Source organism: Rhyacophila brunnea, unplaced genomic scaffold (assembly GCF_057557595.1).
Source record: "Rhyacophila brunnea isolate RB1 unplaced genomic scaffold, BYU_Rbru_1.0 scaffold_4, whole genome shotgun sequence".
NCBI classification, from domain to species: domain Eukaryota; kingdom Metazoa; phylum Arthropoda; class Insecta; order Trichoptera; family Rhyacophilidae; genus Rhyacophila; species Rhyacophila brunnea.
The window spans coordinates 46,148,778-46,171,959 of record NW_028233068.1 but is presented as its reverse complement, the minus strand read 5'-3'; the positions used below and the strand labels follow the sequence as shown (position 1 = coordinate 46,171,959).

At 35.2% G+C, this 23,182-nt stretch overlaps 2 protein-coding genes across 5 annotated transcripts in view; one reads left to right on the top strand and one right to left on the bottom strand.

The window, feature by feature from the left end:
• LOC147067448 (uncharacterized) overlaps nt 1–7,984 on the bottom strand; it is a 62,598-nt gene extending 54,614 nt beyond the window's left edge. The window contains exons 1-2 of the mRNA XM_085953974.1: nt 7,828–7,984; nt 18–188 (exon numbers count right to left, since the gene is read on the bottom strand). Of these exons, the coding sequence (XP_085810100.1) occupies nt 18–188; nt 7,828–7,917 (261 nt within the window). The 5' untranslated portion in view covers nt 7,918–7,984. The remainder of the gene's footprint in view (nt 1–17; nt 189–7,827) is intronic.
• Nucleotides 7,985–10,820: 2,836 nt separating this feature from the next.
• Nucleotides 10,821–23,182, top strand: part of LOC147067447 (uncharacterized) — a 36,065-nt gene continuing 23,703 nt past the window's right edge. For 2 of the 4 annotated variants that reach the window (XM_085953975.1, XM_085953978.1), the window contains exons 1-8: nt 10,821–10,918; nt 13,812–13,913; nt 16,721–16,873; nt 18,031–18,161; nt 18,271–18,381; nt 19,191–19,334; nt 19,439–19,909; nt 20,384–20,630. In XM_085953975.1, coding sequence (XP_085810101.1) covers nt 13,838–13,913; nt 16,721–16,873; nt 18,031–18,161; nt 18,271–18,381; nt 19,191–19,334; nt 19,439–19,909; nt 20,384–20,630 — 1,333 coding nt within the window. In that variant the 5' untranslated portion in view covers nt 10,821–10,918; nt 13,812–13,837. The remainder of the gene's footprint in view (nt 10,919–13,811; nt 13,914–16,720; nt 16,874–18,030; nt 18,162–18,270; nt 18,382–19,190; nt 19,335–19,438; nt 19,910–20,383; nt 20,631–23,182) is intronic. The other 2 variants (XM_085953977.1, XM_085953976.1) reach the window with 2 other exon arrangements.

The following is a 23,182-nucleotide window of genomic DNA, read 5'->3' as shown; positions in this document are numbered from 1 at the left end:
CGAAAATGGTAATTTACCTGTAGCAAGAGGATCAGGGTGAATCGGTAGAGGGATTTTAAAATACTTGGTGAACCCAGGGGTATAGTGGCAGCACGCCATGCCGCTGAAAGAACGCTGGCCTTCTCAGGGAGCGGCAGATCATTTAAACTCTCAAACGATTTCAATATTACACTATCCCCCTCCGGTGACTGCAACAAATAAAATACTCGTCATTAATACATAATATAAAGACTCTAAATATATAACGTACAGCCAGATACAGCAAAGCTTTTAAATTAGTAAACCAAACTGCTGATAAAGTAGACTTGAGCGAAATATTGCGAGACTATGTAATACTCTCGCGGTCATGATTGACAAAATTTAATGTCACTCATTTAAAAAATGAAAATTCACCAGTCGGCCATAGTGAAGAGATCACCAAAGCAGTCGTAAAATACAAGGAAATTGTATGGTTGATGTGATATTTTATGCCCCAGCAGAAAAAATAGTTCATTGAAACTGTCCTATTAACAGGACAATCTCAATGGTGGTTGAATGCTATAGCTAACTCTCGATAAGTGTCCTGAATCTATCCACTGCTGGACGAAGGCCTCTCCAAGCTGATTCCACTTCTCTTGGTCCCGTGCGTTGCGTTGCCATGTACTTCCACAGAACTCTATCATTTTATCGATCCAGCGGCCTTTGTACCTCTTGGTACCTGAATATATAATAGTGTATAAATCATGTATGTTTACCCCTACAAACTGAACCCATAAAGAATGAGAAATTATTTTAAAGACGTCACTACCTTAGTTACAAAATTAATGGAGTGCAATCCGAATCTGTATATTTTATTCATCCAAAAATAAATAAAAAGCTCTACACAATCATTTTTCCTTTTTGTTATATTATAATCAAATTTACAGCTTATACTGTCATTTGTACAATGAAAGAATACATTGCATATTATGAAAATAACAGCCTTACACACTAAGATGGTTAAAGATGGTTATGTCCGTAATTTCTACCTTGGTTGCAAATGCTTTGCCATCCTTGTCAGAAAAATGATTGGCTATTTAAACTTTAACACAGCCTATTGGTAAAACAGTACTATAAAGCAACAGCTGCATCCGTTTAATGTGATGTGGCATGTGTATGCCATTTAGTTATCTTTAAATAATTCTGTAAAGTTTGTGATAAGATTGGCAATAAGTAAATTGTACGTTATCATTTAAATGGTAAACTCAATTGAGTACCTACTTGCGCTATATTTTTACAAACTGAAAGATGTAGGCACAAATCTTTAACGGAAGAGATTTAAAACATGGATAGAAACAATATACTGTTCTACAGTGGCGCACCCAGGGGGGGGGGCAAAGGGCCCTGCAACTACAAACATGAAAATTATCTGAATGATTTTAAACATTGAAATTGAAAGCCAATAAACTAGACCTTGGGCTTAGACAAATAAAAACACGGCAAAAAAAATGATTTTAATTTCTAACATAAAAATTTCGAAACACTAATGTCGGGTTTTTTTAGAAACCCTATCCTTAACGGAACTGTCAAAAAAATCTCGGTGTCCACCCGAATTCCGGAGTGGTGTAGGTCATGGCTGGGGAGGGCTGACAGGGCTCTAACCTGGGGGACCGAGCTGTGGGGGGCTCGGCGTGTCAGGTTGACCAGATAAGTGAGATAAACACACATCATAAATTAGCTTTAATAGTAAAAAAAAGTCGCCTGCGGCACTATTATACTTCATGGCCATGAACATTTTAGATTATATGAGGCGTCTATTTCCAATACCCGCTAAATCCACAATCGCGAAAAAATCATGTTTTGGTTGTTTCGTGTGTATGAATAAGAATCAGTGCGGCCTGTGTATTTATTTTGTTCCTAAATACGTTATATCCATAGGAAAAACGACTCTAAAGTTTGAAGTTATTTCCTATATCCGCCATCTCCAGACGGCAAATTGTTCCCATATCCGCCAAATCCTTCATCAGCCAATGAGCGCTCTGCATTGCGCGGTAATGCAAGATGGCGGTCTAGCTCTCAAACAGTGAATATCGTGTCCATTTCGTCCGTGTTATAATGTGTTATAAAGTTATAATGTCGGAATTATTGAAAAATGTGCAAAAAAGTTCTCTAAATAAAGGACGGAAGTATATCCAGTAACGATGTTTATGGAAAAAAGAAATACAACGCAATGAAAGGTAAATGAAGTTCTTAATATTTCCCTCTAATTTTGAGAACGACTGGGTGTTTAACAAATTGTGTTGAAATATTGTTTTGTGTTAAATTATTAATTTGTGCCAATATATACATGGCAGTTTTCAAGAATGCAACATCTCTTTGTAAAATGAATTATAAGTACTTAATTATCAAAAGACTAGTGAATAAAAAACGTTTATTGATGGGTTAACATTGTATCGGTCATTTGGCCCCCGAGAATAATTCAATGCAAATGCAACATAAATGTGTCGGATGAAGTGACATAAACAAACAAATTAATAATTTTAAGTTCCATCAATCTTTCAATTCTTCCAATTCATCTCACTGGCGGAAAACAATATTAATATAAAAGCGTTTCCCCAAAAGATTTTTACACATAACTATCTTGAGTTTCTTGAGTGTGTACCTAGGTATCTACTACTAATAATTATAAAATCATTTTTTTTTTTTTAAATATAAATATTACTTGTAGCAAATCCACAAGCCAGTGAATGTTATTTACACACTATTCATCTTCAAATAATAACCTACATAATAATTTAATTGTAGACAGTGCCTATTTTTCGGTCAATTATTATGTAGGTACCTGGTGTTTTTGGTTTTATCGTGTAAATCATATTTAAGTAGCTTTTAATTTTACAAAAATAAATTGTAAATTACAAAGGACATAATAAAATAACATGCAAACACTGTCTTACGTAGAAGTATTCAGATGCTAATGCTCGTGACGCACGTTTGCCATAAAAAGCATTTCAAATTTGAATAGGTATAACAAATTCCTATAAGAATTTATCACAGATTCAAAATAAATGTTGGTCCCGTTTAAAAAACGTATTAAAATAACACCGTGTAAATGTGAATCAAAACAAAGGTTTTTTTTCCAATAGAGTAATAAAATGTATGATTGAAACGAAATGCTTGCATGAAAAAATACTCTCCCGTAACTATGTTAAATGGTTTTGTTTCTTACATAAAGTTTGTTTAATTTATAAAATATTTGAGAAACGATGTTGGTGAATATAAACATTTAAAAGGTCCTAATTTTAGCACACGCGACAATTATTTTGTGTGATTTTTTTTTACTTATGTTATATTGTTAAAATGCTGTGGTTTTTTTTATTTTATATGATTGTATTACGTTTTTTTGTAAGCTTGAAAAGTAAAAAACAATACACGTTTACGGCGTGAATATTCTGCTGATTCTGTAGAGTCAAGTTGACAGCAATATTGATTGTTAATAATTGGTTGGTGATAAAGAAACCATTGCTTATTGCGACTGCCTGCTCTCCTTGACATTTTTATTATGTTTTGTTGATCATTTTAATGTGTAACACAGTCAAACAGTATTTTTAATGGTAGGTATCTTTATTTCAAATTCTTTTTTATTTAAAATTTAAACGAATACCTACAAAACGTAATATGCAGGTACCTAGGTATTTTTTATTATTGGTGACGGCATATCGAATTAATTACGTAATGAAAAAATATACCTACGCAAATTTTTACTTTAGACAAATACCTATTTGTGGAACCTATGCAAATAAAAAGTTTTAAACAATAAACCTGTAAATATGTAAACATCAAGTAGCTTAAAGTTTAAAGTAGAATGGCCTATAATTAATGTACCTAACTATCTGTTTGAAAATTACCTACTAAGTACCTACTTAATTTTGCATTTTTTTTTAAATAATGTACGATTTTAAAATAATATGCGCCTATAAATTAATATTATATACCTACTAAATATTCTACCTGCATGCTAGTATTGTCTATAGCAGAGATTTCTCGCGATTGATCGCGCGCGCAAGTGCGGCAGCGGACACATTCGTGTGCACAATGAAAAATGATAAGAAATCTAATTAGTATAATATTGTTTTTTTTATTTTTGTGAAAACCTGTGTTTTTCGAATTAACTGTTATTTTGTATACATTTTCAAAAAGGCGGTAGCAATTTCCTTGTTTCCAGTTGAGAACCCCTGTAGCTACAGCTCTATTTTATGGTTTTTATTATTTTATGTCATTATTTATTATGGAATCAATTTTATTCTATAAAAATATTTAAAACTAAAACTTGCATTTGCATAATTATAGCTGGTAACCCTGTATCATGCTGAAACAAATGTTAATTTATTACCATCGAATGACGCCAAATCCAACAGTGATTACTTACTAACTCCGCCAAATCCTGTGATAACAATCAAACTCCGCTACTATTATTTTTACTATAAAACAAATATATTTCGGCAATTTATTGTTTAATCCTAAAGATTCATACTTTTTAACATACGTGCATTTTTATTTGTTTAATTTAAGCATGTAATTTCCTTATACAGAAAATGGACATTTGCCAAAATTGCTTGCGTGTGGATTTGGCGGGTATTGGAAATAGACACCTCATATAATTGTGCAATATATTTTTTGATTATTATATGTCAATACTTGACAGCTCCATTATTAAAGTAGATATATTAAAAATCGCCAATAATTCACTGTATAAGTAACCTTAATTTGAACTAAAACACAATTTGAAAAACGTTAATGAAGTATTTCCCACTGCCTTTAATCTTAGCGGTAGGTAGGGGCCCCGCCAAATATCCTAGCCTGAGAGCCCGTTTCAGGATGTGGGGGCCATGGTATAGGTACACTGAGTGCAATAGACAAAAGACCGATAAATGAGAAATTAGGCTGAGTTGTGTTGAGTAGGTTTGTGTATAAGTTAAATGCACTAATATCATTTTTGTCCATTTTCAATTAATATTTTGGAACCTCAATATTAAAAAACCAAAAATCGACGATAAACATTTAGCGAACGACTACACCCACTAGTTGGTGGTGATGTAAATCAAAAGAACATTTTTTTCAGTGGAATTCGGCATAAATATTGTAGCTCTCTAGACCAAGCAGGTATCACAGCCGATAATATTTGAGTAATGTTTTAGCATACTAGGCGCACATGTCCAGCATGGTCGCTGTTAGTCATTTCCAATCCGCCAGTCGCTGATGACATGCTCAACGCTTACCGCCGTTATGCCTCCAATTTAATAAAAACTAGGAGAAATTGTACAAATATCCACCGTGTATTGTGAAAATATGTAAAAATGATTATATGAAGAAGAAAAAGAGCCAATGGGACTAATTATTTACATTCTCCTTCTTGGGCCTCCCCCAATATTAAATCCTGGGTGCGCCACTGCTGTTCCAACATTATATTACGTTTTTCATCACAGTAAAAACAATAAAAATGATACAATGAGATATCAAGTTAATTGCCATGTTTCTGTATTGGCCTCAATACCATAGGAAACCATTTATTACTAATTCCCTTCTTTGTATTTGGTAGCTAGTAATAATATGATTAATAATTAATTGCTGGTGGACATTATTTCTCCACTGCACACATCAATTAATATACATAATGATTTTTTAACACTTTTCAAAATTTATAGTATTGCCAACATTCATTATACATTTTTCGTCATGCTAAAATATTTGTGAATGTAAAAAAAACAATAATTTTACGCTAAGTAAGCCAAAAATACTATAATTTTGATGTAGTAAAAATATAAAAATACCGTGTACAATTTAGTTTTAATTTTCACATTCTATGTAATTTTGTAATATATTCAACATAAAAAAAACACGGCAACATTGAATTTAATATCATAAGGTATGTTCCAGTATTTCAAACCAAACAAATCAAACCGTTTCTGATTGGACCGTAAAATTTCAGAAGGTTTGATAGAAATTTTGCAAGAATGTGATTACGGACAAAAAATTAGTTTAGCCAGTAAGTACCTAAATTAATTTAATAACTTATTTGTCTAAAGCAGCAACAACAGTTTCAACATTTATTAAAATATCAACTTGTTATGAAATTTCAACTTGCTATAGCTCGTCATCTACGAGAACACAAATTTTATTGTCATATTAATTTATTTTAAATGTATAAAATATAAATAATGCTTCATGAATAGGTACCTACTTAATTCATGTATAAGACAAAGGGTATAAAAAATTACTTTTACCCAAAGCATTTTAAAATCGCCCACTTGTTTTATAGTTTTCATGTTGGCATGATTATTATTACGAATATAAATTGATAAAATCGGTAGCATTAAAAATTAGTTAGATATAAAACCTGATCATTTCCAGTTGAAATGACTAAAATGTTAATATGAATATCACACAATGTATAAATGCTGAAGAACACTGTATTTATCATCTCGATTTTTTTAGTCCTAAAAAATAAATATTATAATTTTCATGGTAAGTACATACCTACTTAAAATGACAGAAATAATAAATGATATTTAATGATATCGAAACCTATGAAAATAATAAATGAATATGGTTTTTAGGTTAGGTCCTGTCTGGACAGTTATCACTTTGACAGATTGTCAGAAGTGGTTTGACGTTTCAGACCAAACGACTTCCCACGGTCAGGAACACGAAGATGAATGCATGAACAGAATAACCAAACGTCAAATCTCAAACCATTTCCGGTTTACTTACTGCACATGCGCATCCCGTCAGATTCTAGCTGTGAAACCGTCCGAAACATGCCTGTCATAATCACCATCTCATGAAAGAACTCTGACTGAGAAAATTCTAAGCGGTCCCGCATATACAAACAAGACGCGACCGCAACTCATCAACATTATTTATATAATTGAGTCACAGAATACAAATAATTTAATGCACTGATGTACACTGATTTGACTCAATTTATTCAGAATGGTCAACGATGTACTTATTTCACTATGAAACACTACTCAAGCTATCTTTTAACTTCAAATTTAGCAGTCAATTATCTTGATAGGAATGGTTACAAAAACACATAAGAGACGCCTTCAGCAATGATATATCTGACACTAATAAGATGAAAAGAATGCTTGAAAATTTTATTGATGCAGCAATCTTTCATTTTTACTGGCACGAAAAAAACTATAGTAAATTTTAAAGTACTCTATAAATATCATTGTGGCGAAAGTGTTGACATCTATAACTACAAAGACATGTATCAAACTGACTTTCATTTTAATTATAATATTTAATATTCGCTAGAACTATTTATTCTACTAAAATTCGTTTTATTTTTATATTATTTACAAAGATAATCACTTTCAAAACTAAATGAGCAAACAAGTTAGGTAGGTATGCCATAATTTTGTTGTGTAAAGTTACATGTCAAAAAAACACATATAAATCTCAACCATTATAATACACACACTTATAACACAGCACATCTTACCATTTTTCAAACGATTGTGATGATTCATTGATATTTTTCTGAAATTTTGGGGTTCTAGTTGAAATTTTGGCATGACATGTACTCGACACCATGTCACAAAACATCACTGAAAGCATCTTTGCCAACTGTATAAAAACCTTTAAACAGTAAAACTAGCATCTGCGTGAAGCTGAGCTTCTGAGGTATGATTTTATTCATGATATTTATAATTTGAGACCATTGTTTGAGATATCCATACGAAATCCGAAATAGAAAACAACACCCTCTATGGTAGCAAAACATGGCGGACGTGAGGCAAACGTAAGTCAGTACGCGGCGTCGACAAATAAATAATTGTTTTATTGTTGAAAACATTAGCTCACCTTATTTAAATCTACAATTTGAGGTTTGCCTTTTTCGGCTACGTCTTCTATTGTATTTTTTACATCTTTACTATCATTTGTAGAAGTCATTTCTAAGGAAAATCTTCCGGAGAGACATTTATGATGCCTGTTGTGTTTTCTTGTTTCTGTCAAACGTAGTGTTGCTGTTTGACAAAATATTTTCCTGTTTACTTCCAAAACGCTTTTTATATTTTATATTATAATTATACTTTAACTTCAGATATCGCTAACCTTATCCTATAAATTATTAAACCAAAATTTACTTCAATATTCGCAGTGGCATTTCTACGAAAAAATATGCCTACGTTTGGCCTATTTAAAAAAATAAGTACTTAGGGTATGTATCTTTGGTATCTTGATGCAATAATAACGACTGCAAAATATAATAAATTGTAGGTACATCTATGTGAATATTTTACTATACATACATTCATATTATTATTAGGTATCAAAAAGATTAAAAGCATCGTCTAACACAGGGGAGGGCAAACTGCGGCCCGCCGGGTATTTTTTTGCGGCCCGCCATCATTAATTGTACGTCTGATTACGAATAACTTTTTTATAATTTTTTAAAAAAATATTGACAATAGATTAAAATTTGAAGAATTTGTTGTTTCGTAAATGTATTATCTCAGTACGTCTTCCTTGCATCTCGTCTCACACTATGTAACCACTTGTTTCTACGTTGAACATCGTGACACATTTAAATACTTTTAACTCCGCGTTGCAAGGAAAAAAAATATATGCCCATAATAATGTTAAACAGTTTGAATGGATTTTTTAAAACTCAAGTTATTCCTTCGACAAATATCGAATAACAACGTGGACCACTTTCCAACTTTGAAGTTGCTGAATAAACCAGAATATAAACGATTTTTCACAAAGATTTTGTGACTTCCGAAAAATTGAGACAAGTTTAGCAAGTACGCGATCCATTTTCAATAGATATTGATAGTGTACCGACAGAGCTACAACTTGAGATTATTGATCTGCAGTGTGACATTGATTTAAGAGAATTGCATCGTCGTGAAGAAATCTCCAAATTTTACAATGCCCTTAATTCAGACAAATTGAACCAACTTAAAGATTATGCAAGAAAAATGTTCGTTATTTTTGGATCAACCTATATAATGTGAACAAACATTTTCGATCATGAACCTAAATAAAAATTCTTTACGATCAAATATCTCCGATGCCCATTTATAAGCAGTTTTGAGAATATCAACTACAAAATTAACACCTGAATTTTAAAAAAATGTTAAAAAATGTAATAAAAATTAATGAGAAGAACAGTTTCATTCTTCTCATTAATTTTTTTGTAATGTTTATTTTTCGTGATAATAAATAGTGTAAGTATATCTAAAAATGGAATTTTACTTGGGGCCCGCCGCTCATTTTGAATTCTTGAATTCGGCCCTCCATCCAAAAAGTTTCCCCCCCCCTGGTCTAACACTATAAAAGTGATTCCAACCTCTTTGATTCAGATAGTAGGTAAATACCTATTAAGTACAAAAAGTTTTGAACTCGTCAGTTTTTTACTGTGGTTGTTGGCCTCTAATAGAAGGTATCGTGGTTTGGTCCCAAAACTTATTCTTCTTCTTCTGCTATGTTCGCCTCTTAATTGAAGCATAGGTATTATGGATGCCGTCTCACATCTTTCAGGTCACATCGACATCTCGTAAATTCGCCGTCTAGGTGTAGTATCCTATATAGGTATTTAGTGGCCTTCCATGACGCTGGAACCCATTAGCTTGAAGAATAGGTAAGCACGGTTAAAAGTCTCTCGTACCATCCGTAGCACGTCGTGCCGGGCCAAGTTGATCGTTTCTTCACTCTTGGTATGATAAGAGGCCGTTGATGCGCTCTTCTTTCCACGTTACTCCTAAAGTTATCCCACCGCAGATATTAAGGCTATACCTCAGTTGAGGCATGGTCTAAAAAGATCGTGGCTAGGCGATGCGCGGATTGTGCAAATGACGCGTTCTGAACGAAATATAATTTGTCATATAAATCCAACATGCGTCTATTTAATGTTCTGTTTATTGTTCTATTAGTAGCAATAATAATTCAATGATTACACGATGTATCGAAAATACAGAAGGGATGGATACGGAGGAGAGCGATTCTGGTGCATAAAACACTGGCGTCTAAAGAAGAAAGAAAGAAAGACGGAAGAGCTAGACAAAATAATTATAAAGCCATTTAACAGAATAGGAGTGAGGACCTGATCGAAGGATCCCCTTCTAGAAGAGAAGAGGCGATATGACAGCGAGTCGCAGTCAAAGCCTCGGTAAAATCACAAAAAAAAAAAAAAAAATATATTCATTGACGTGTTTTCTTTTTCAAGTAAATGGCTACCTAGGTAACGTTTTTTAGTCATCTTTACACGATTTAAGAATTAGGTAATACCCCCGTCGCCATCACAAAACAAATTGACGTGTTCACAGCTCGAAGTTCGCTCTCCGATTGCCAGCGAGTCCAAAATGTCGTCGCACCTATAGTTGAAAATTATTTACCGTTTCACTGAAGTACCGTCTTAATCAATTCTTGAAGCTCAAGTAATTTATGGATACTACGTTAGGTAGGTACCCAATAAGTGCGACTTCATCATTAACGACTTCAACGAATGAGATAAAGAAAAATGGTTCAAAATACAATAAATTCTTGAAATACCTATTTTATTTTGCATAGGTAGGTAGGTACCTACCTAGGATCTTTAGCCTCTACATGGCAATAAATGGATAAAAAAAACATCTGAAAAGTGCAGCTTCTATCTACAAGTAGTTAAATTAATAATTGACGTTTTATATTCACAACTCTTTTTCTATCTAACTTTTTTTACGAAATAAATAATCGTTTTCTACCTGCTACCAAAGAGATCGGACGCCGGACGGTGTGCCTTCTTGTACCCACCTTTTAATCTTCATCTATTTTCCCAATGGCAATAATATGAAAGCAAAAGCAAACTCGCTCGGCAACATTTTGTTTGCAAGTATTGCAGTATCCATGTGTGTGCATATGTTGTTCATAGAGATTTGTATTTGATGCTGACAGAAAGAAAATAAATCAGGTAATAAGGAGTTATCAGCATTTATTGACGTTGTTTTCAATCGAATTACATTTCATGTGTTTTAGTGAATAATGTGGTGACCGCGCCAGTCGGCCACTCGTCGAAATAAGGAGTCTGCATAATGTCAATGTACCATAAACAAAAATGTCAGCGATCTCGATTTTTTTTTGTTTTCATCGCATAACTCGATAATATTTCCTTATATACAATTATTGAAAGCGAGAAGTTGAAGTGTAACCGTACAGTCGCCTCGAAGATTGCATGCGGATATGAAATAAATGCATTTTGTTGCTATGTTTATCTGCCTTGAGGTCGAAAAATGATAATATTTAAGGCACATCTCATTGTTTATGCAGCAATCTTAACCTGACGTTTTTTTATAGATACTACCTGGTGTTACGAATACGAGATATAGCAGGTGCAAAAGCTAATATTTAATTGTAGCAATAGCCTTAGAGCATTTTAAATGATTTACTGTTGATATTTAAAGTATTTTTATTATTAAATATTTAAAAGTAAGTCTTGGCAGCTGGCCCAAATATTTTGAATCTTGAATATGCAATTGTTTCATTGGGAAATTTGCATAAGTTTAGTATTAATTAGTTGAAATGATATGTTATCTATAGAATACACCGTGATTCAATGGTTTATAATTCTATTTTGCACGATTTATTATAATAAAATACTATTGACAAATACATGACATACCCAGTTGAGGACAGTACCTAATTTTTAATATGTTTTCTTTACCTGATATTGTAAAAAGTATTTGAACGTGATATTCGTAATATTCACCTTTATTACAAACTTAATTGTTATTACTTACCGCTTACTACCGCCTCCGCTGTTGAGATGTGATAGAAAGGCCACCTCCAAATCTGTGTTTTTTGTGTTTGAACCCCGTGTATTCTAAATTCACATGTTGTTTTTTTTAATGTGTGTAGAGTTTGGGCCTATAAACACAATGTGAATGGCCAACAACCACTTCTCATGAAAAATTTCATTCCTGAACTATTGTCTGTGCTGACAATTGCACAAGTTTACGTGTATTCAGTAGCTAGTTTAAAGAAACTATTTATTATCTACTCACTGCAATATATGAAAGATGAAGAAAATTAATTACCTATCATAAAAGAATTTAGACTATGAATAGAATGAGCCTTAAGGGGCCCTTAAACGAGTATCAAAAATTGCAGATTGCCGAAACAATTGTCAAAAAATGATGCAACTATTGCCCAGTTGCTGGGCAATGTATGACCCGTCATCAGTGTCGGGCAAGTGTGGCTGATGTATTTTTTGCGTACACGTGACAACGGCCAGCAATCAAATTTCTACACCATATCTCGTCCTAAATAATCACATAAACAAATCTAAAATAAAATAAAGATTTGAATCAGGTCCTACTTAAACAAACGTGAAACAATAAGTAATATAAACCAGAAATTAGTTATTGATAATTATTTATTTAAAAACTTTACAAGATTGACAAAAATTGACTTTTAGTAGGTATTTGTTAAATACAATTAGTGCGAAGAAAAAGAAAGTAGATACAGTTATGAAGAAAGCAACACTGATTACTATTATACTGCCAGTCACTCTTCGATTTTTGCCAACTGGAGATTCATACAGGAGTTAAATGTATTTATTCAGGGTGTTCAACTCTTCGATTGCTCACATTGTTCCAGATCCAGACGTTCGTGCAGCTTTGATAATTGGCCTCTTCATATTTTGATCTTTATATAGTTTGGCTTCCACGTTCCATAGTTGAATACGTAAATAAACCTCGTTAATAAGCTTCAATATCCTGCGGTTTGTTCATTTATGCATTGTACGTAGTGTGAATTGACGATTAGTAATAACACCATAATAATATTAATAACGACACAGCGAAAAATTATAATAATGTATTGTCAAATCGACTGTCACTATGTTTTTATTGTTGCTAGGGTGAGGTCAAACAGAGACGCATACATGGAGCAGAGTGAGAATAAAATAGATTTATCTAGCAATTATTGCCGTATTTTCGATTGCGTTCGATATTACATGTATCAACAAACCATGTTGCCAGACAGCATCGGCAATAGCTGTAAAGTTTCGGCAACATAGACTACTATTGTCGTGTTTTGGGGAACCATTAACGGCGATACAATTGCCGTAAAAAGTGGCTCGTTTATGAGCCCCTTTATACGTTATTTCTGTTATCATTTGAAATTAATAACCATGGTCAAGTTGGTAAACTCCACAAATATTAACATCACTCAGTTGTCATTCCGATTACACTAGTTGATAAGCTATTTAAGTACTTTACATTATAAGAACTTGAGTGTTAAGGATACATTGTAACAATATAATAATTTGTAAACTATTTCTGCAAGTCGCTGACCAGGTCGATTTCATAATAAATAATCAATCCTTCCTACTAAGCTCACCCTGCCAAAGTTCAGGCTAAAGACAAATGGGCACGCCTTGCGGTCATTTAACCCAGGCCAAATACTAATTTTCTTTTGTTCTGAATTGGTATTTCAACTCCCCTCCCCGGCTGTCAGGCCAAACAACACAAGTATTCAAATCGTGCAAGTAGAAACTACGTCCGTCGAGCCTAGTAATTTCTCAGAACGCATTTCTGTAACTTAATTCATCAATAATTGTAAACTGCAAACTTGTCTGTAAACTTTATATCATATTTTATTGTTGGGGGATAATAAACAGGGTAACATTTCATCACGCACTAATCTGTCTTGTCATTGGAGGAGTCCATCAACCTACCCTGCCTTATCAACCATCCCTCACAATAAAACATATAAAAAAATTGAATTGGTGCCCACCAATAGAGTAAAAAATATGTTAAGTGGAATCGTGGGATGTGTAACAGTGGATTATTCAATGTTTACAGTCAAATTGGCGAAGGCACGCAGAGGAATGATAAAGGATAAGGGAGACAAGGTTGGCGGCAACAGGAACAACATCAAGGAAGAGATCCCCGATTCTGATGCCGGTGAGACTACTTCTGTATCTATGTCCTTAAGTCCTTATGTCCTTATGCAATGGCGCGCAACTCATATATTATTTTTTGTCATACACCGAATCTTCTTGGTATTGAGGATTGCACACATAGAATGAAATACTGTTCGGCTTCTACAGTGCGAAAAGTTTACGGTGATGGGTGGCGGCGGATAGGAGAACTAGATCCCCTCCTCTCACGTTTCAGTATTCATACCCTTCCTTGAACACATTTGACGTTTCTTATAAGTGCGCGGTATCTGTCATTTAGACGTGTTAATAATGGCTAAAGTTTTGAATAGTGACAGCAGGAAGTTTATAAGTCATTTTATCTCCTACTGTGAAGAAGAAAAACGACAAAATAACCTCATTCGGCTATTCAACAACGTTATCGAAAGAGGTGCCGCCGCGATGACAGCTACAAAACACACTTAAAATTTTAATGTTGTCATATAAAATTTACCCTATGTTATTGGGAAAAAATGTATACTATTATTTGAAATTTGCAAAAATATGTACCTATTTAAGGAAGTGGGAAATAATATCTTCTAATCCTGGCAATACTCACAATACTTCGAAATTGAAAGCCATAGATAAGATCAACACGAGCGCCGCCGCCAGGTCTCACGTTAAAGTTTTCGGTCTCTATATTGACATTTACAATATGGCGCTGTTTGAGATTTAATACCCCGTTTACACGTGCATGGTTTAACTGCTGACAGTATGTATTAACGCGGCCATAACAAGAAAATGCACGTGTAAACATTTATTATCATTCAAGTTGCAAGATTGCATGCATGAATAAAAACAGTTTGGAAGCTTCTGAATTTTCACACAACGGTTGGATTTGTTAGATATTTGCGCCTGCGCAGAAGAACGATTGCGGCGAACCTGCCATAAAAAAGTAAACTACAGTAAACACTTATTATCGCGATATTTTAAAATATACAGAAAGCAGAAAGAAAGAAACCTTTTTATGATAATCTTTAAACTATCACCCCTATTATTTTCACGGAAAGGCATTATGTTATTAATTTTCCCATTGATAATAAGAAATTGAATAATGTATTATGTGCAGCTAAATTAGAGTTCATACGACTCATAGCTGCTAATAAGTGCTTCTACGCCTGTAAGGGTCTACTGAGTTCGAAAATCCTAAGCAAGAATAGCAAACTGCTTATCTACAAAACAGTTATTCGACCAGTAGCTACCTATGGCTGTGAGACATGGTGCCTCATTCAAAGGGAAGAACATAAACTGGCCATATTTGAAAGAAAGATCCTCAGGAGAATTTTCGGGCCCACATTGGAAAATGGAAGTTACAGGATAAAAATGAACCACGAGTTAGAAGAGTTAATAAAACATGAAACGGTGGTGAAATTCTGTCGATCCCAAAGACTAAGGTGGGCTGGACACGTTGAGAGAATGCCTGAGCACAGGACGCCAAAAATCATGACCAAGTGGATCCCACAGTGGAAACGGTCTAGGGGCAGACCAAAGAAGAGGTGGGCTGACTGTATCGAAGAGGACTGGAGAAAGATGGGGAGGGCTGGAGACTGGAGAGGAGCAGCCAGGGAAAGGAGCGTGTGGAGGACAATTGTAGAGGAGGCCAAATCCCGCCCCGGGATGTAGTGCCGAGAAAGAAGAGAAGAAATTAGAGTTTCCACATATTTTAATACTGATTATGATACTGAGCATTTTTCCCAATTGCACTTAATTCGTTTAGAAAATATCGTCGCCGTAGATGTCAAGGGAGCCAAGCCACAAATTTGGCGAAAATGAGTAAAGTACAGAAAAGCATTTTAAAATCATCGCAGTGGTCAATGGATGTAAGCCACAAAATTCTTTTCACTACATTTTTTGTACATTTCAATATTCAGTGGTCAAGAGATATAACACACATAACTTCTAAGATACTATTTTTTTTAGTTATTTGTACAAAATAATAAAAATATAACACTACAAAGTATGTTCTATGTTGAAAGTTTCGCCGTTATATCTTTAAAAACAAAAAAGTTCTATAAAAAAATGTTACTTTCCTTTGTCACACAAAATCTTTGATTGCCTGTTTCTCAACAATATGATTTTGTGGACTGGCTCCCTTGACATCTACGGCGACGAAATGTTATTTCTGATAAAAATCATAATCCTTATTTTTGGCACACAACCCTTAGCGGGGGGGTCCCAGCCTCCTCTTTCCCCATCTGAACGTTCCAGTTTCAATTACTTTGACACCAAATTTTAGTTTTGATGTCCTAACACTTACTAATAAATAATTTTTAATTGAATCAGATATTATCAGGGGATAATGGGAAGTGGGTTGCCTTCTGGGTGAGGCTGAAACAAAGTTTAATTTTCGAGTGTGGAGAATTAAGGGATCAATTTAAACACTAGTTAATGAATGTTAGAGAATATGTTATTTTCAATATTTATGTCTGTATCATAATATGCATTAAAGTTTGTCACGTAACTGAGATGTGTATTCAATATTGATGATATTTGAGGATATTTCGGAGGCTTTGTATTTCTTGGGCTTTATGGCCTGATTGTCATTTTAGTCATAAAGCAAATCTCACTTCAAATTCTTGGTGTGACTAACTGGCTTCACATTTCTACTTATTAATCTGTTGTCTGGATATTGTAATAAATTTCCATGTAAAAACTATCTGGAAAATAAGTACAAATCCCATGATATGAACAATATTATGAATCCTCATATAACATTTTTTACTTGTATGAATTCTTTCAGTACGTTTCCAATTCATTGCGATTCGATTAATGTTTGATTATTAATTCTGTCAGGCCATGCGTCCCGGGCAGGCGGGGGCATTCCAGTCAAGGAAGAAGAAGTACCCCGAGTGAAGCAGGAGAGGGGGGACCGGGGAGACGACAGTAACACCGAAATGCCCACCCCTGACATAAAAACTGAAATAGACGGACTCATGGACAATGAAGGTAAACGTCTATTTCCCATTGTTTATTAAAGTTAATTTAATCATCTACTCGCAATTACTCAGTGACATCCCGTGGGGGTAGGCAGGTTATGCACTGTTTACAGGATGTAAATAGAGGAAAAAATGAGAATATTACAATTTTTGGGAGAAGTTTTTGTGGAAAGGAGGATTTTTTCACCTGCGGCGCTGTCTAAATGCACCCACTCTCAGCGCTGGTAGGTACGCATCTCAAAAGTGTTTTTTTTATTGCTTCTGTTCTTTAAAAAAAGCAGAGAAGAATGAATAAAATACTGGAATAAAGTAAATTATTATGTTCGCTCCTAAGTGAGTATATGAGCTTCCTCGGAGGGGAGGTTGTAATAACAGACTTTTTTTATGAGGAATTATTTGTTAGCCATTCACTAAATTAGGTCTTTGCACTGGATCAAATATGCGTCTTTTGCCACTCAAAGGGATCGAAACCACCATCCACATCAGGGAACTGAAATACCTAACGGGTGTGGAGAAGCAGGCAACCGATCTTGAGTGTGGAAGAATAAGGTATAAATTTAAACATGTGTCAAGAATACGTCATACGTTGAATATTGACAACTGCTCTCAGTTTATGTAATGACGCTTATTTAATATTGGTGTTTTGAAAGTTGCAACATACAGTATTGCATGTCTATAATGCGTGGTTCATTTTGGTAGGACACTAATACATTCAAAACCCTGCGTCAAAATGTACTGTATTGGGATATAGCCTATCGGAATTCTATTTATTAATCTGTTCTGTGATCCACACCTTACGAGATAGGCATTCTAGTGAGGGGGTTCTTAAAATACAATAGATCATCAGGGGTATTCAAATTGTGTGCCTCAGCACCTCAGGGAGTTGCTTTGTGGGCGTTTGAATGTTCAAATGAAATTTTTTTGATGATTTTGGACAGAAAATAGTGTAAATCAAAATCAAATTTGTAACCGAAAACGAGGAAGTTTGAAAATTACTGCAATTGTTAATGAATTTACATACAAATTGAAACTAAACCTTGAATGGGGTAGCATTTTATTTCACTTTTGGGACGTCACTGCATTTGCTTTACAGTGAATAATAGTTTTTAATTAATTTATTTGAAAATACTGTGACATTGTGTTGAATTTTATATAATTATTTTTAAGGCGATCCAACAAAATCCCCTTCCTGCGACATGGTCGGTCCGGGTTCACTGAAATCAGAGAGACTTTCATCGGATTCTAATGACATTCTGGATCCACAGACAGGCTTGCGAGGGCCCCCGATGCCAATGCAGGTATGTGAATACTTCATATTAATCCAGTTGAAATTAGATTTTCTATTCTTCAAAATATGAGTTGGTTGAAAAAAATTCTATCAATGATAATGATGATGTTGGTTCACAGGAGAGCTGTCAACGTGGAGGAGGTCCCGGCGGCGGAGATGGTTGCCGTCCTCCAGAGGGAGTTCAGCCCCTTCCGTCAAATGTCATCTCTAAGCAGCCCAGCAATATGGAGGTCTCATCGATTTCTAACCCTAAGAATTTGTTATAATACACAACCGACTTTCATATAAACGTAGATATAATAATAATCTAAAACAGTGTTTCCTATTCCTTTTCGAGGCATGGCATATTATTCGAACTACAAAATTTTCACTCCACTGAAGAATTATTATGTATCAATCCTTTATATTAAAGGTTTTTCATAATAGCATTACAGTAATTTCTCGATCTTGTTGACTTTGGATTTAATGCATCCGGTCTGTATATCGACACGATACATATATTTAAAAGCAGGTAGTCTAATTACTTGGCAATGTATCAATTTTTTAATATAACAATCCCCTCCTCCCCTTCACATTTACTAATACACATTTTTCAATAATAAGATGGTATGGTATGGAAACTTTAGTAACAGAATGACGACAATTGTAATATATTCCACTCCTGCACAGAACACCTGGTTGTAACGTTTAGTGGTAAGGCAATATTTCTATGATAATTTCGGAATTGAACTGACTAATCATTTCTCTTGTACTTTACTGTTTATAAATATTCCTAATTAATATACATAACTGTCTTTATTCACGTAATTCAAAATTATTGTGCCGAACACAATATTGATGAGAACTGTTTGGAGAAGTACTGAAGAATTAGAAAAATGTCCCGGGGCGCTCCACTCCCACTACACCACCGGTCTGATTTTAGAACCACATTTGTCCTTAATTTACCTTAGAAGCATATTTTATCTTTTGGAGTCATTTACATTAGTTGTGTTTGGGGTGATGATTGAGGTTAATGCGTGATGCATTTCTGTGTCGGCAGATGCAGTACTCCCAGCAGCAGTCACAGATCTTTGTTTTCTCCACTCAACTGGCCAACAAAGGGGCCGAAGCTGTTCTGCAGGGACACTATCAGTCCATCATTGCATACCACTGTGCACAGCCTGGCACCAAAAAATACCTCGAGGTAATTTCAATTAGTCATTGAATAATTTTTTACATAGGTAGATAGATGTTGATATTGTTTTCAAATATATTTGATTTATTGAAATATCTATTCTACCGTTTCAGAAACATCCTTTGAAGATGGGCCAGTTCAACAAACAGAATCCGGCACAGTGGTTGAACAACTTGGCCATGGTAAAAAACCGTGGAGCGATCCGCGGTTCTGGGGGACCCGTCTCTATGCCGGGGATGATGCAATCGGGCCCTAATCACGGCCAAATGGGGCCCATGATGGGGCAGATGGGTCCCAACTCCATGGGACAGATGGGCCCCAACTCCATGGGTCAAATGGGTCCCAATTCTATGGGGCAAATGGGTCCGGGAGGAATGGGTCAAATGGGGCCGAATCCCATGGGACAGATGGGCCCGGGCGGTAGAATGGGAGGGCCGCAGGGACAAATGATGATGATGAAAGGTGGCGGGGGTCAGATGGGGCAAATGGGACCAGGGATGGGTCCTATGGATGGCTTTCCTGGAAATAACGGGCCTTGCGGAGGAATGGACGGCATGGGAGATGGAGAGATGCCATGGGATACGGTATGTTTACATTTCATTATTTTATATATGTCAATATTTATGCTGAGACTCATGTACAATTGAAAAGTTGACACAAAAAGATATCTATTCTTTAAAAAAGTATTTACATATAGGATATTTTATTAAAAAATTGGAGGACCTATTATATCGATTTCTACAATATTGGAATGAAGTACCTAAGTAGTATTGTAAAATTAGAAATAGAAACTAATGTACGACAACATCTTTTTGGCTACGTGTTAATACTGTGAACTAACATGCTCCGCCCATTTTTACCCTGAATTCCATTATAAATTAATAAGCTCCTCCCATTTAGTAGACAGCAGCGCCTAGAAGCGTAGCCAAGGAGATGTTGTCGTACAATAGTGCATACATTTGCCTTATTGTCTTGACATTCATTAATACCATATAATTTAATACTTGCTGAAACCGATACCTTTGTATTACATAAACATACTATCCCCGTTCTATAAGTATTCACCCGGTGGAATGATGCGTCCCACTTTCCGCCAGAAGAACCCTATGCATCAAAACGGGCCATCTGGACCAAATAGTGGCGGACCACCCGGTCCGAACAACAACGGCGCCCCGCACATGGGTGGTCCCCCCAGCGATCAGGGGCCCGGTGGACCCAATCACAACTCAGGGCCCGGAGGGGATTGTTCAGGCGGGCGGGGCGGAGGCAGTCCGGCTGATCTTTTGAAGCTACCCAATCTGCAAGGTCAGTTTTGTGTCATAGTTATTTTTTTAATATTTTGTACGCTTAAGTTACTAACCACTTGTCATTTTACTGAATCGTATACCGTTTGGTAAATCAGTGAAGGAAAAAGATTTTCTTATCGTTCCCTTTTATGAACTTTGTTCTGTTATATATTACATATTTTTAGATATATATACAAATAGGTATTGATACTTTTTAATCAATATTGTAGATATTATTCTAGGCTAGTGTTTCCCAAATGATGTCAAGGATTGTTGGACTTTTTAAGATATGATTTTTTTAAGGGATTTGTGGAGAGTAGCTGATATGTCAATCACACTTTAACGGTTAAAGTTTAACCTGTGCTGGATGAAATGATTCAGATTATTAATTTTATTAGAAGACGACCATTTTATAATAATTTAACAAATATATGTGAAGATGTGGGTAATCACCACTTGGCTCTGTTTTTGCATTTAGAAGTCTGGTGACATGAGGTAAAGTTCTCGTTTTTTTGAACTGCGGTGAGAGTTATAAGTATGGATTTAAATAAATAAACATTTTGTGTTTACCTGGACCTGGCTTTGCCTTGCATATCTTGCCGACAATTGGGCTTGGGTTCCAATTTTTTGTTGTTGAAGGATTAGTAAATGTGTTCTTTACCTTTCCTGCTTTCCGTTACTATGGTAACCGATATAAGATTAAAACAGATACATCATATCATTGTACATATTGTTCTGAGACATCAAACTATTATACGTTTTGCATATATGTATTTTAATTGTAGGACAATATCTTTCCCTCACCGTTTCTCTTCAATGTGTACTACCTCTAATTTGTACTTAAACATATATTATAAAATCTTCCCTTTTATAATCTTACACTATCTTATTTATGTATTTATCAGTAATTTCATAAATATAACTCTTGGAGTATTGGAGTCTCTTCTATTGAAAAAAAATTATGAATAATACTAATAATAAATTAATTATTATGCTAATGTAACATGAGAAAGATATTCCTATGTGTTATTTTGTCATGCTGCCGAATGGATATGGATTCAGGCTCCTATCACGGAACGCCCCTCATCCGATTCCTGACCAATCATCCGGGACTTCTCAACTCGCATCATCAAGATTCACGTTGGTCATATTTATAACTAACACGTGTGCTTTTTTGTGTGCATACTTTATCAACCCAAATTAATGCCAGCTTCACATGCTCGTGTTGAGGTTAGACATCTGTCGTTATTGATGTAAAACAAACTTTGATTAGTGTTGATAAGGTATCTATTTCTTTTTATTGAAACACGGCATATAATGTAATTATTGTAGTAGGGTAGGTTCTCAAAATCGACCATCGGGAAAATGGTATTCTTTACAAAATGAGCATGGATTTTCGATATTACATGTTAATTTATGGTGTATTTATCTGGTATGTAGTGGTTAATGTTACGGAAGAAAAGTTTTCATTTATAGCGTATCCCGCTGTTTGAAGTTAGTTTGATAAATCGGACATGCTGCCCTGCTTTGACATTTCACCCTATCCTCGCGCAATGACCAATATAATTTAGCATATTCATATAGTAACAAGTGAGTGCGACTTGGCTTGATACCAGTAGTCCCAGAAGTACCCGACCTGACTTATAGATAGCAGTTGTTGTTTGAAAATAATGACCATGATAGAAAGTACCAACCTTATAAAGCCTAAGTTTGAAGTTTGACGACGCTACGTTGTTCAGTAATTATTTGTCAGCCATCAACAGTGAACGCTCTCAGCGAATTTGTAAACATGGAAAAAAATTGGTCATAGTTATGTGACACAATACTTTCATTTGAAAAGCTTCAGTCCAACCAATATCAAAGCTGCGCTAGATTCTACTCTGGGGGTGTCTGCTCCTTTGTTTACAACAGTGACATATTGGGTGGCTGAGTATAAACGAGCTTGGACGAGCTGCCAAGACGAACATCGCAGTGGATGACCAAATGAGGTGACCACTTCAGAAATGGTGACGAAAATCCACAAAATGGTATTGGATGAACGTTGACTGAAATTGCGCGAGCTAGCAGACATGGTAGGCATTTCAAAAAGTGCTGTACATCACATGTTGACTGAAAATTAGGACATGAGAAAACTGCGCAAGGTGGGTGCCGCGATTACTCACAATGGAACAAAAACAGCATAGTGAGGATGTTTCAATCGAATGTTTGGCGAAGTTTCACAACAATAAAGCAGAGTTTTTGCGTCTATTATTAGCCATGGATGAAACATGGGTCCATCACTTCACACCTGAGACGAGGAACAGTCGAAACAATCGACTGGAAGGGGAGGATCGGCTCCAAAGTAGGCGAAGACAGTTCCATCTGCAGGCAAGGTCATGGTGTCAGTTTTTTGGGATGCGCGTGGGGTTTGATTAACTTCAGAAAGGAAAATCAGTCAACGGTGTGGCGTGTATTATTGCAGTGTTTGAGTGATGAAATCAAGAAAAAACAACCGCATTTGGCGAAGTTTCGTTTCATCAGGACAATTCATCAGTTCACACATCCGGTATCGCGATGGCCAAAATCAATGAG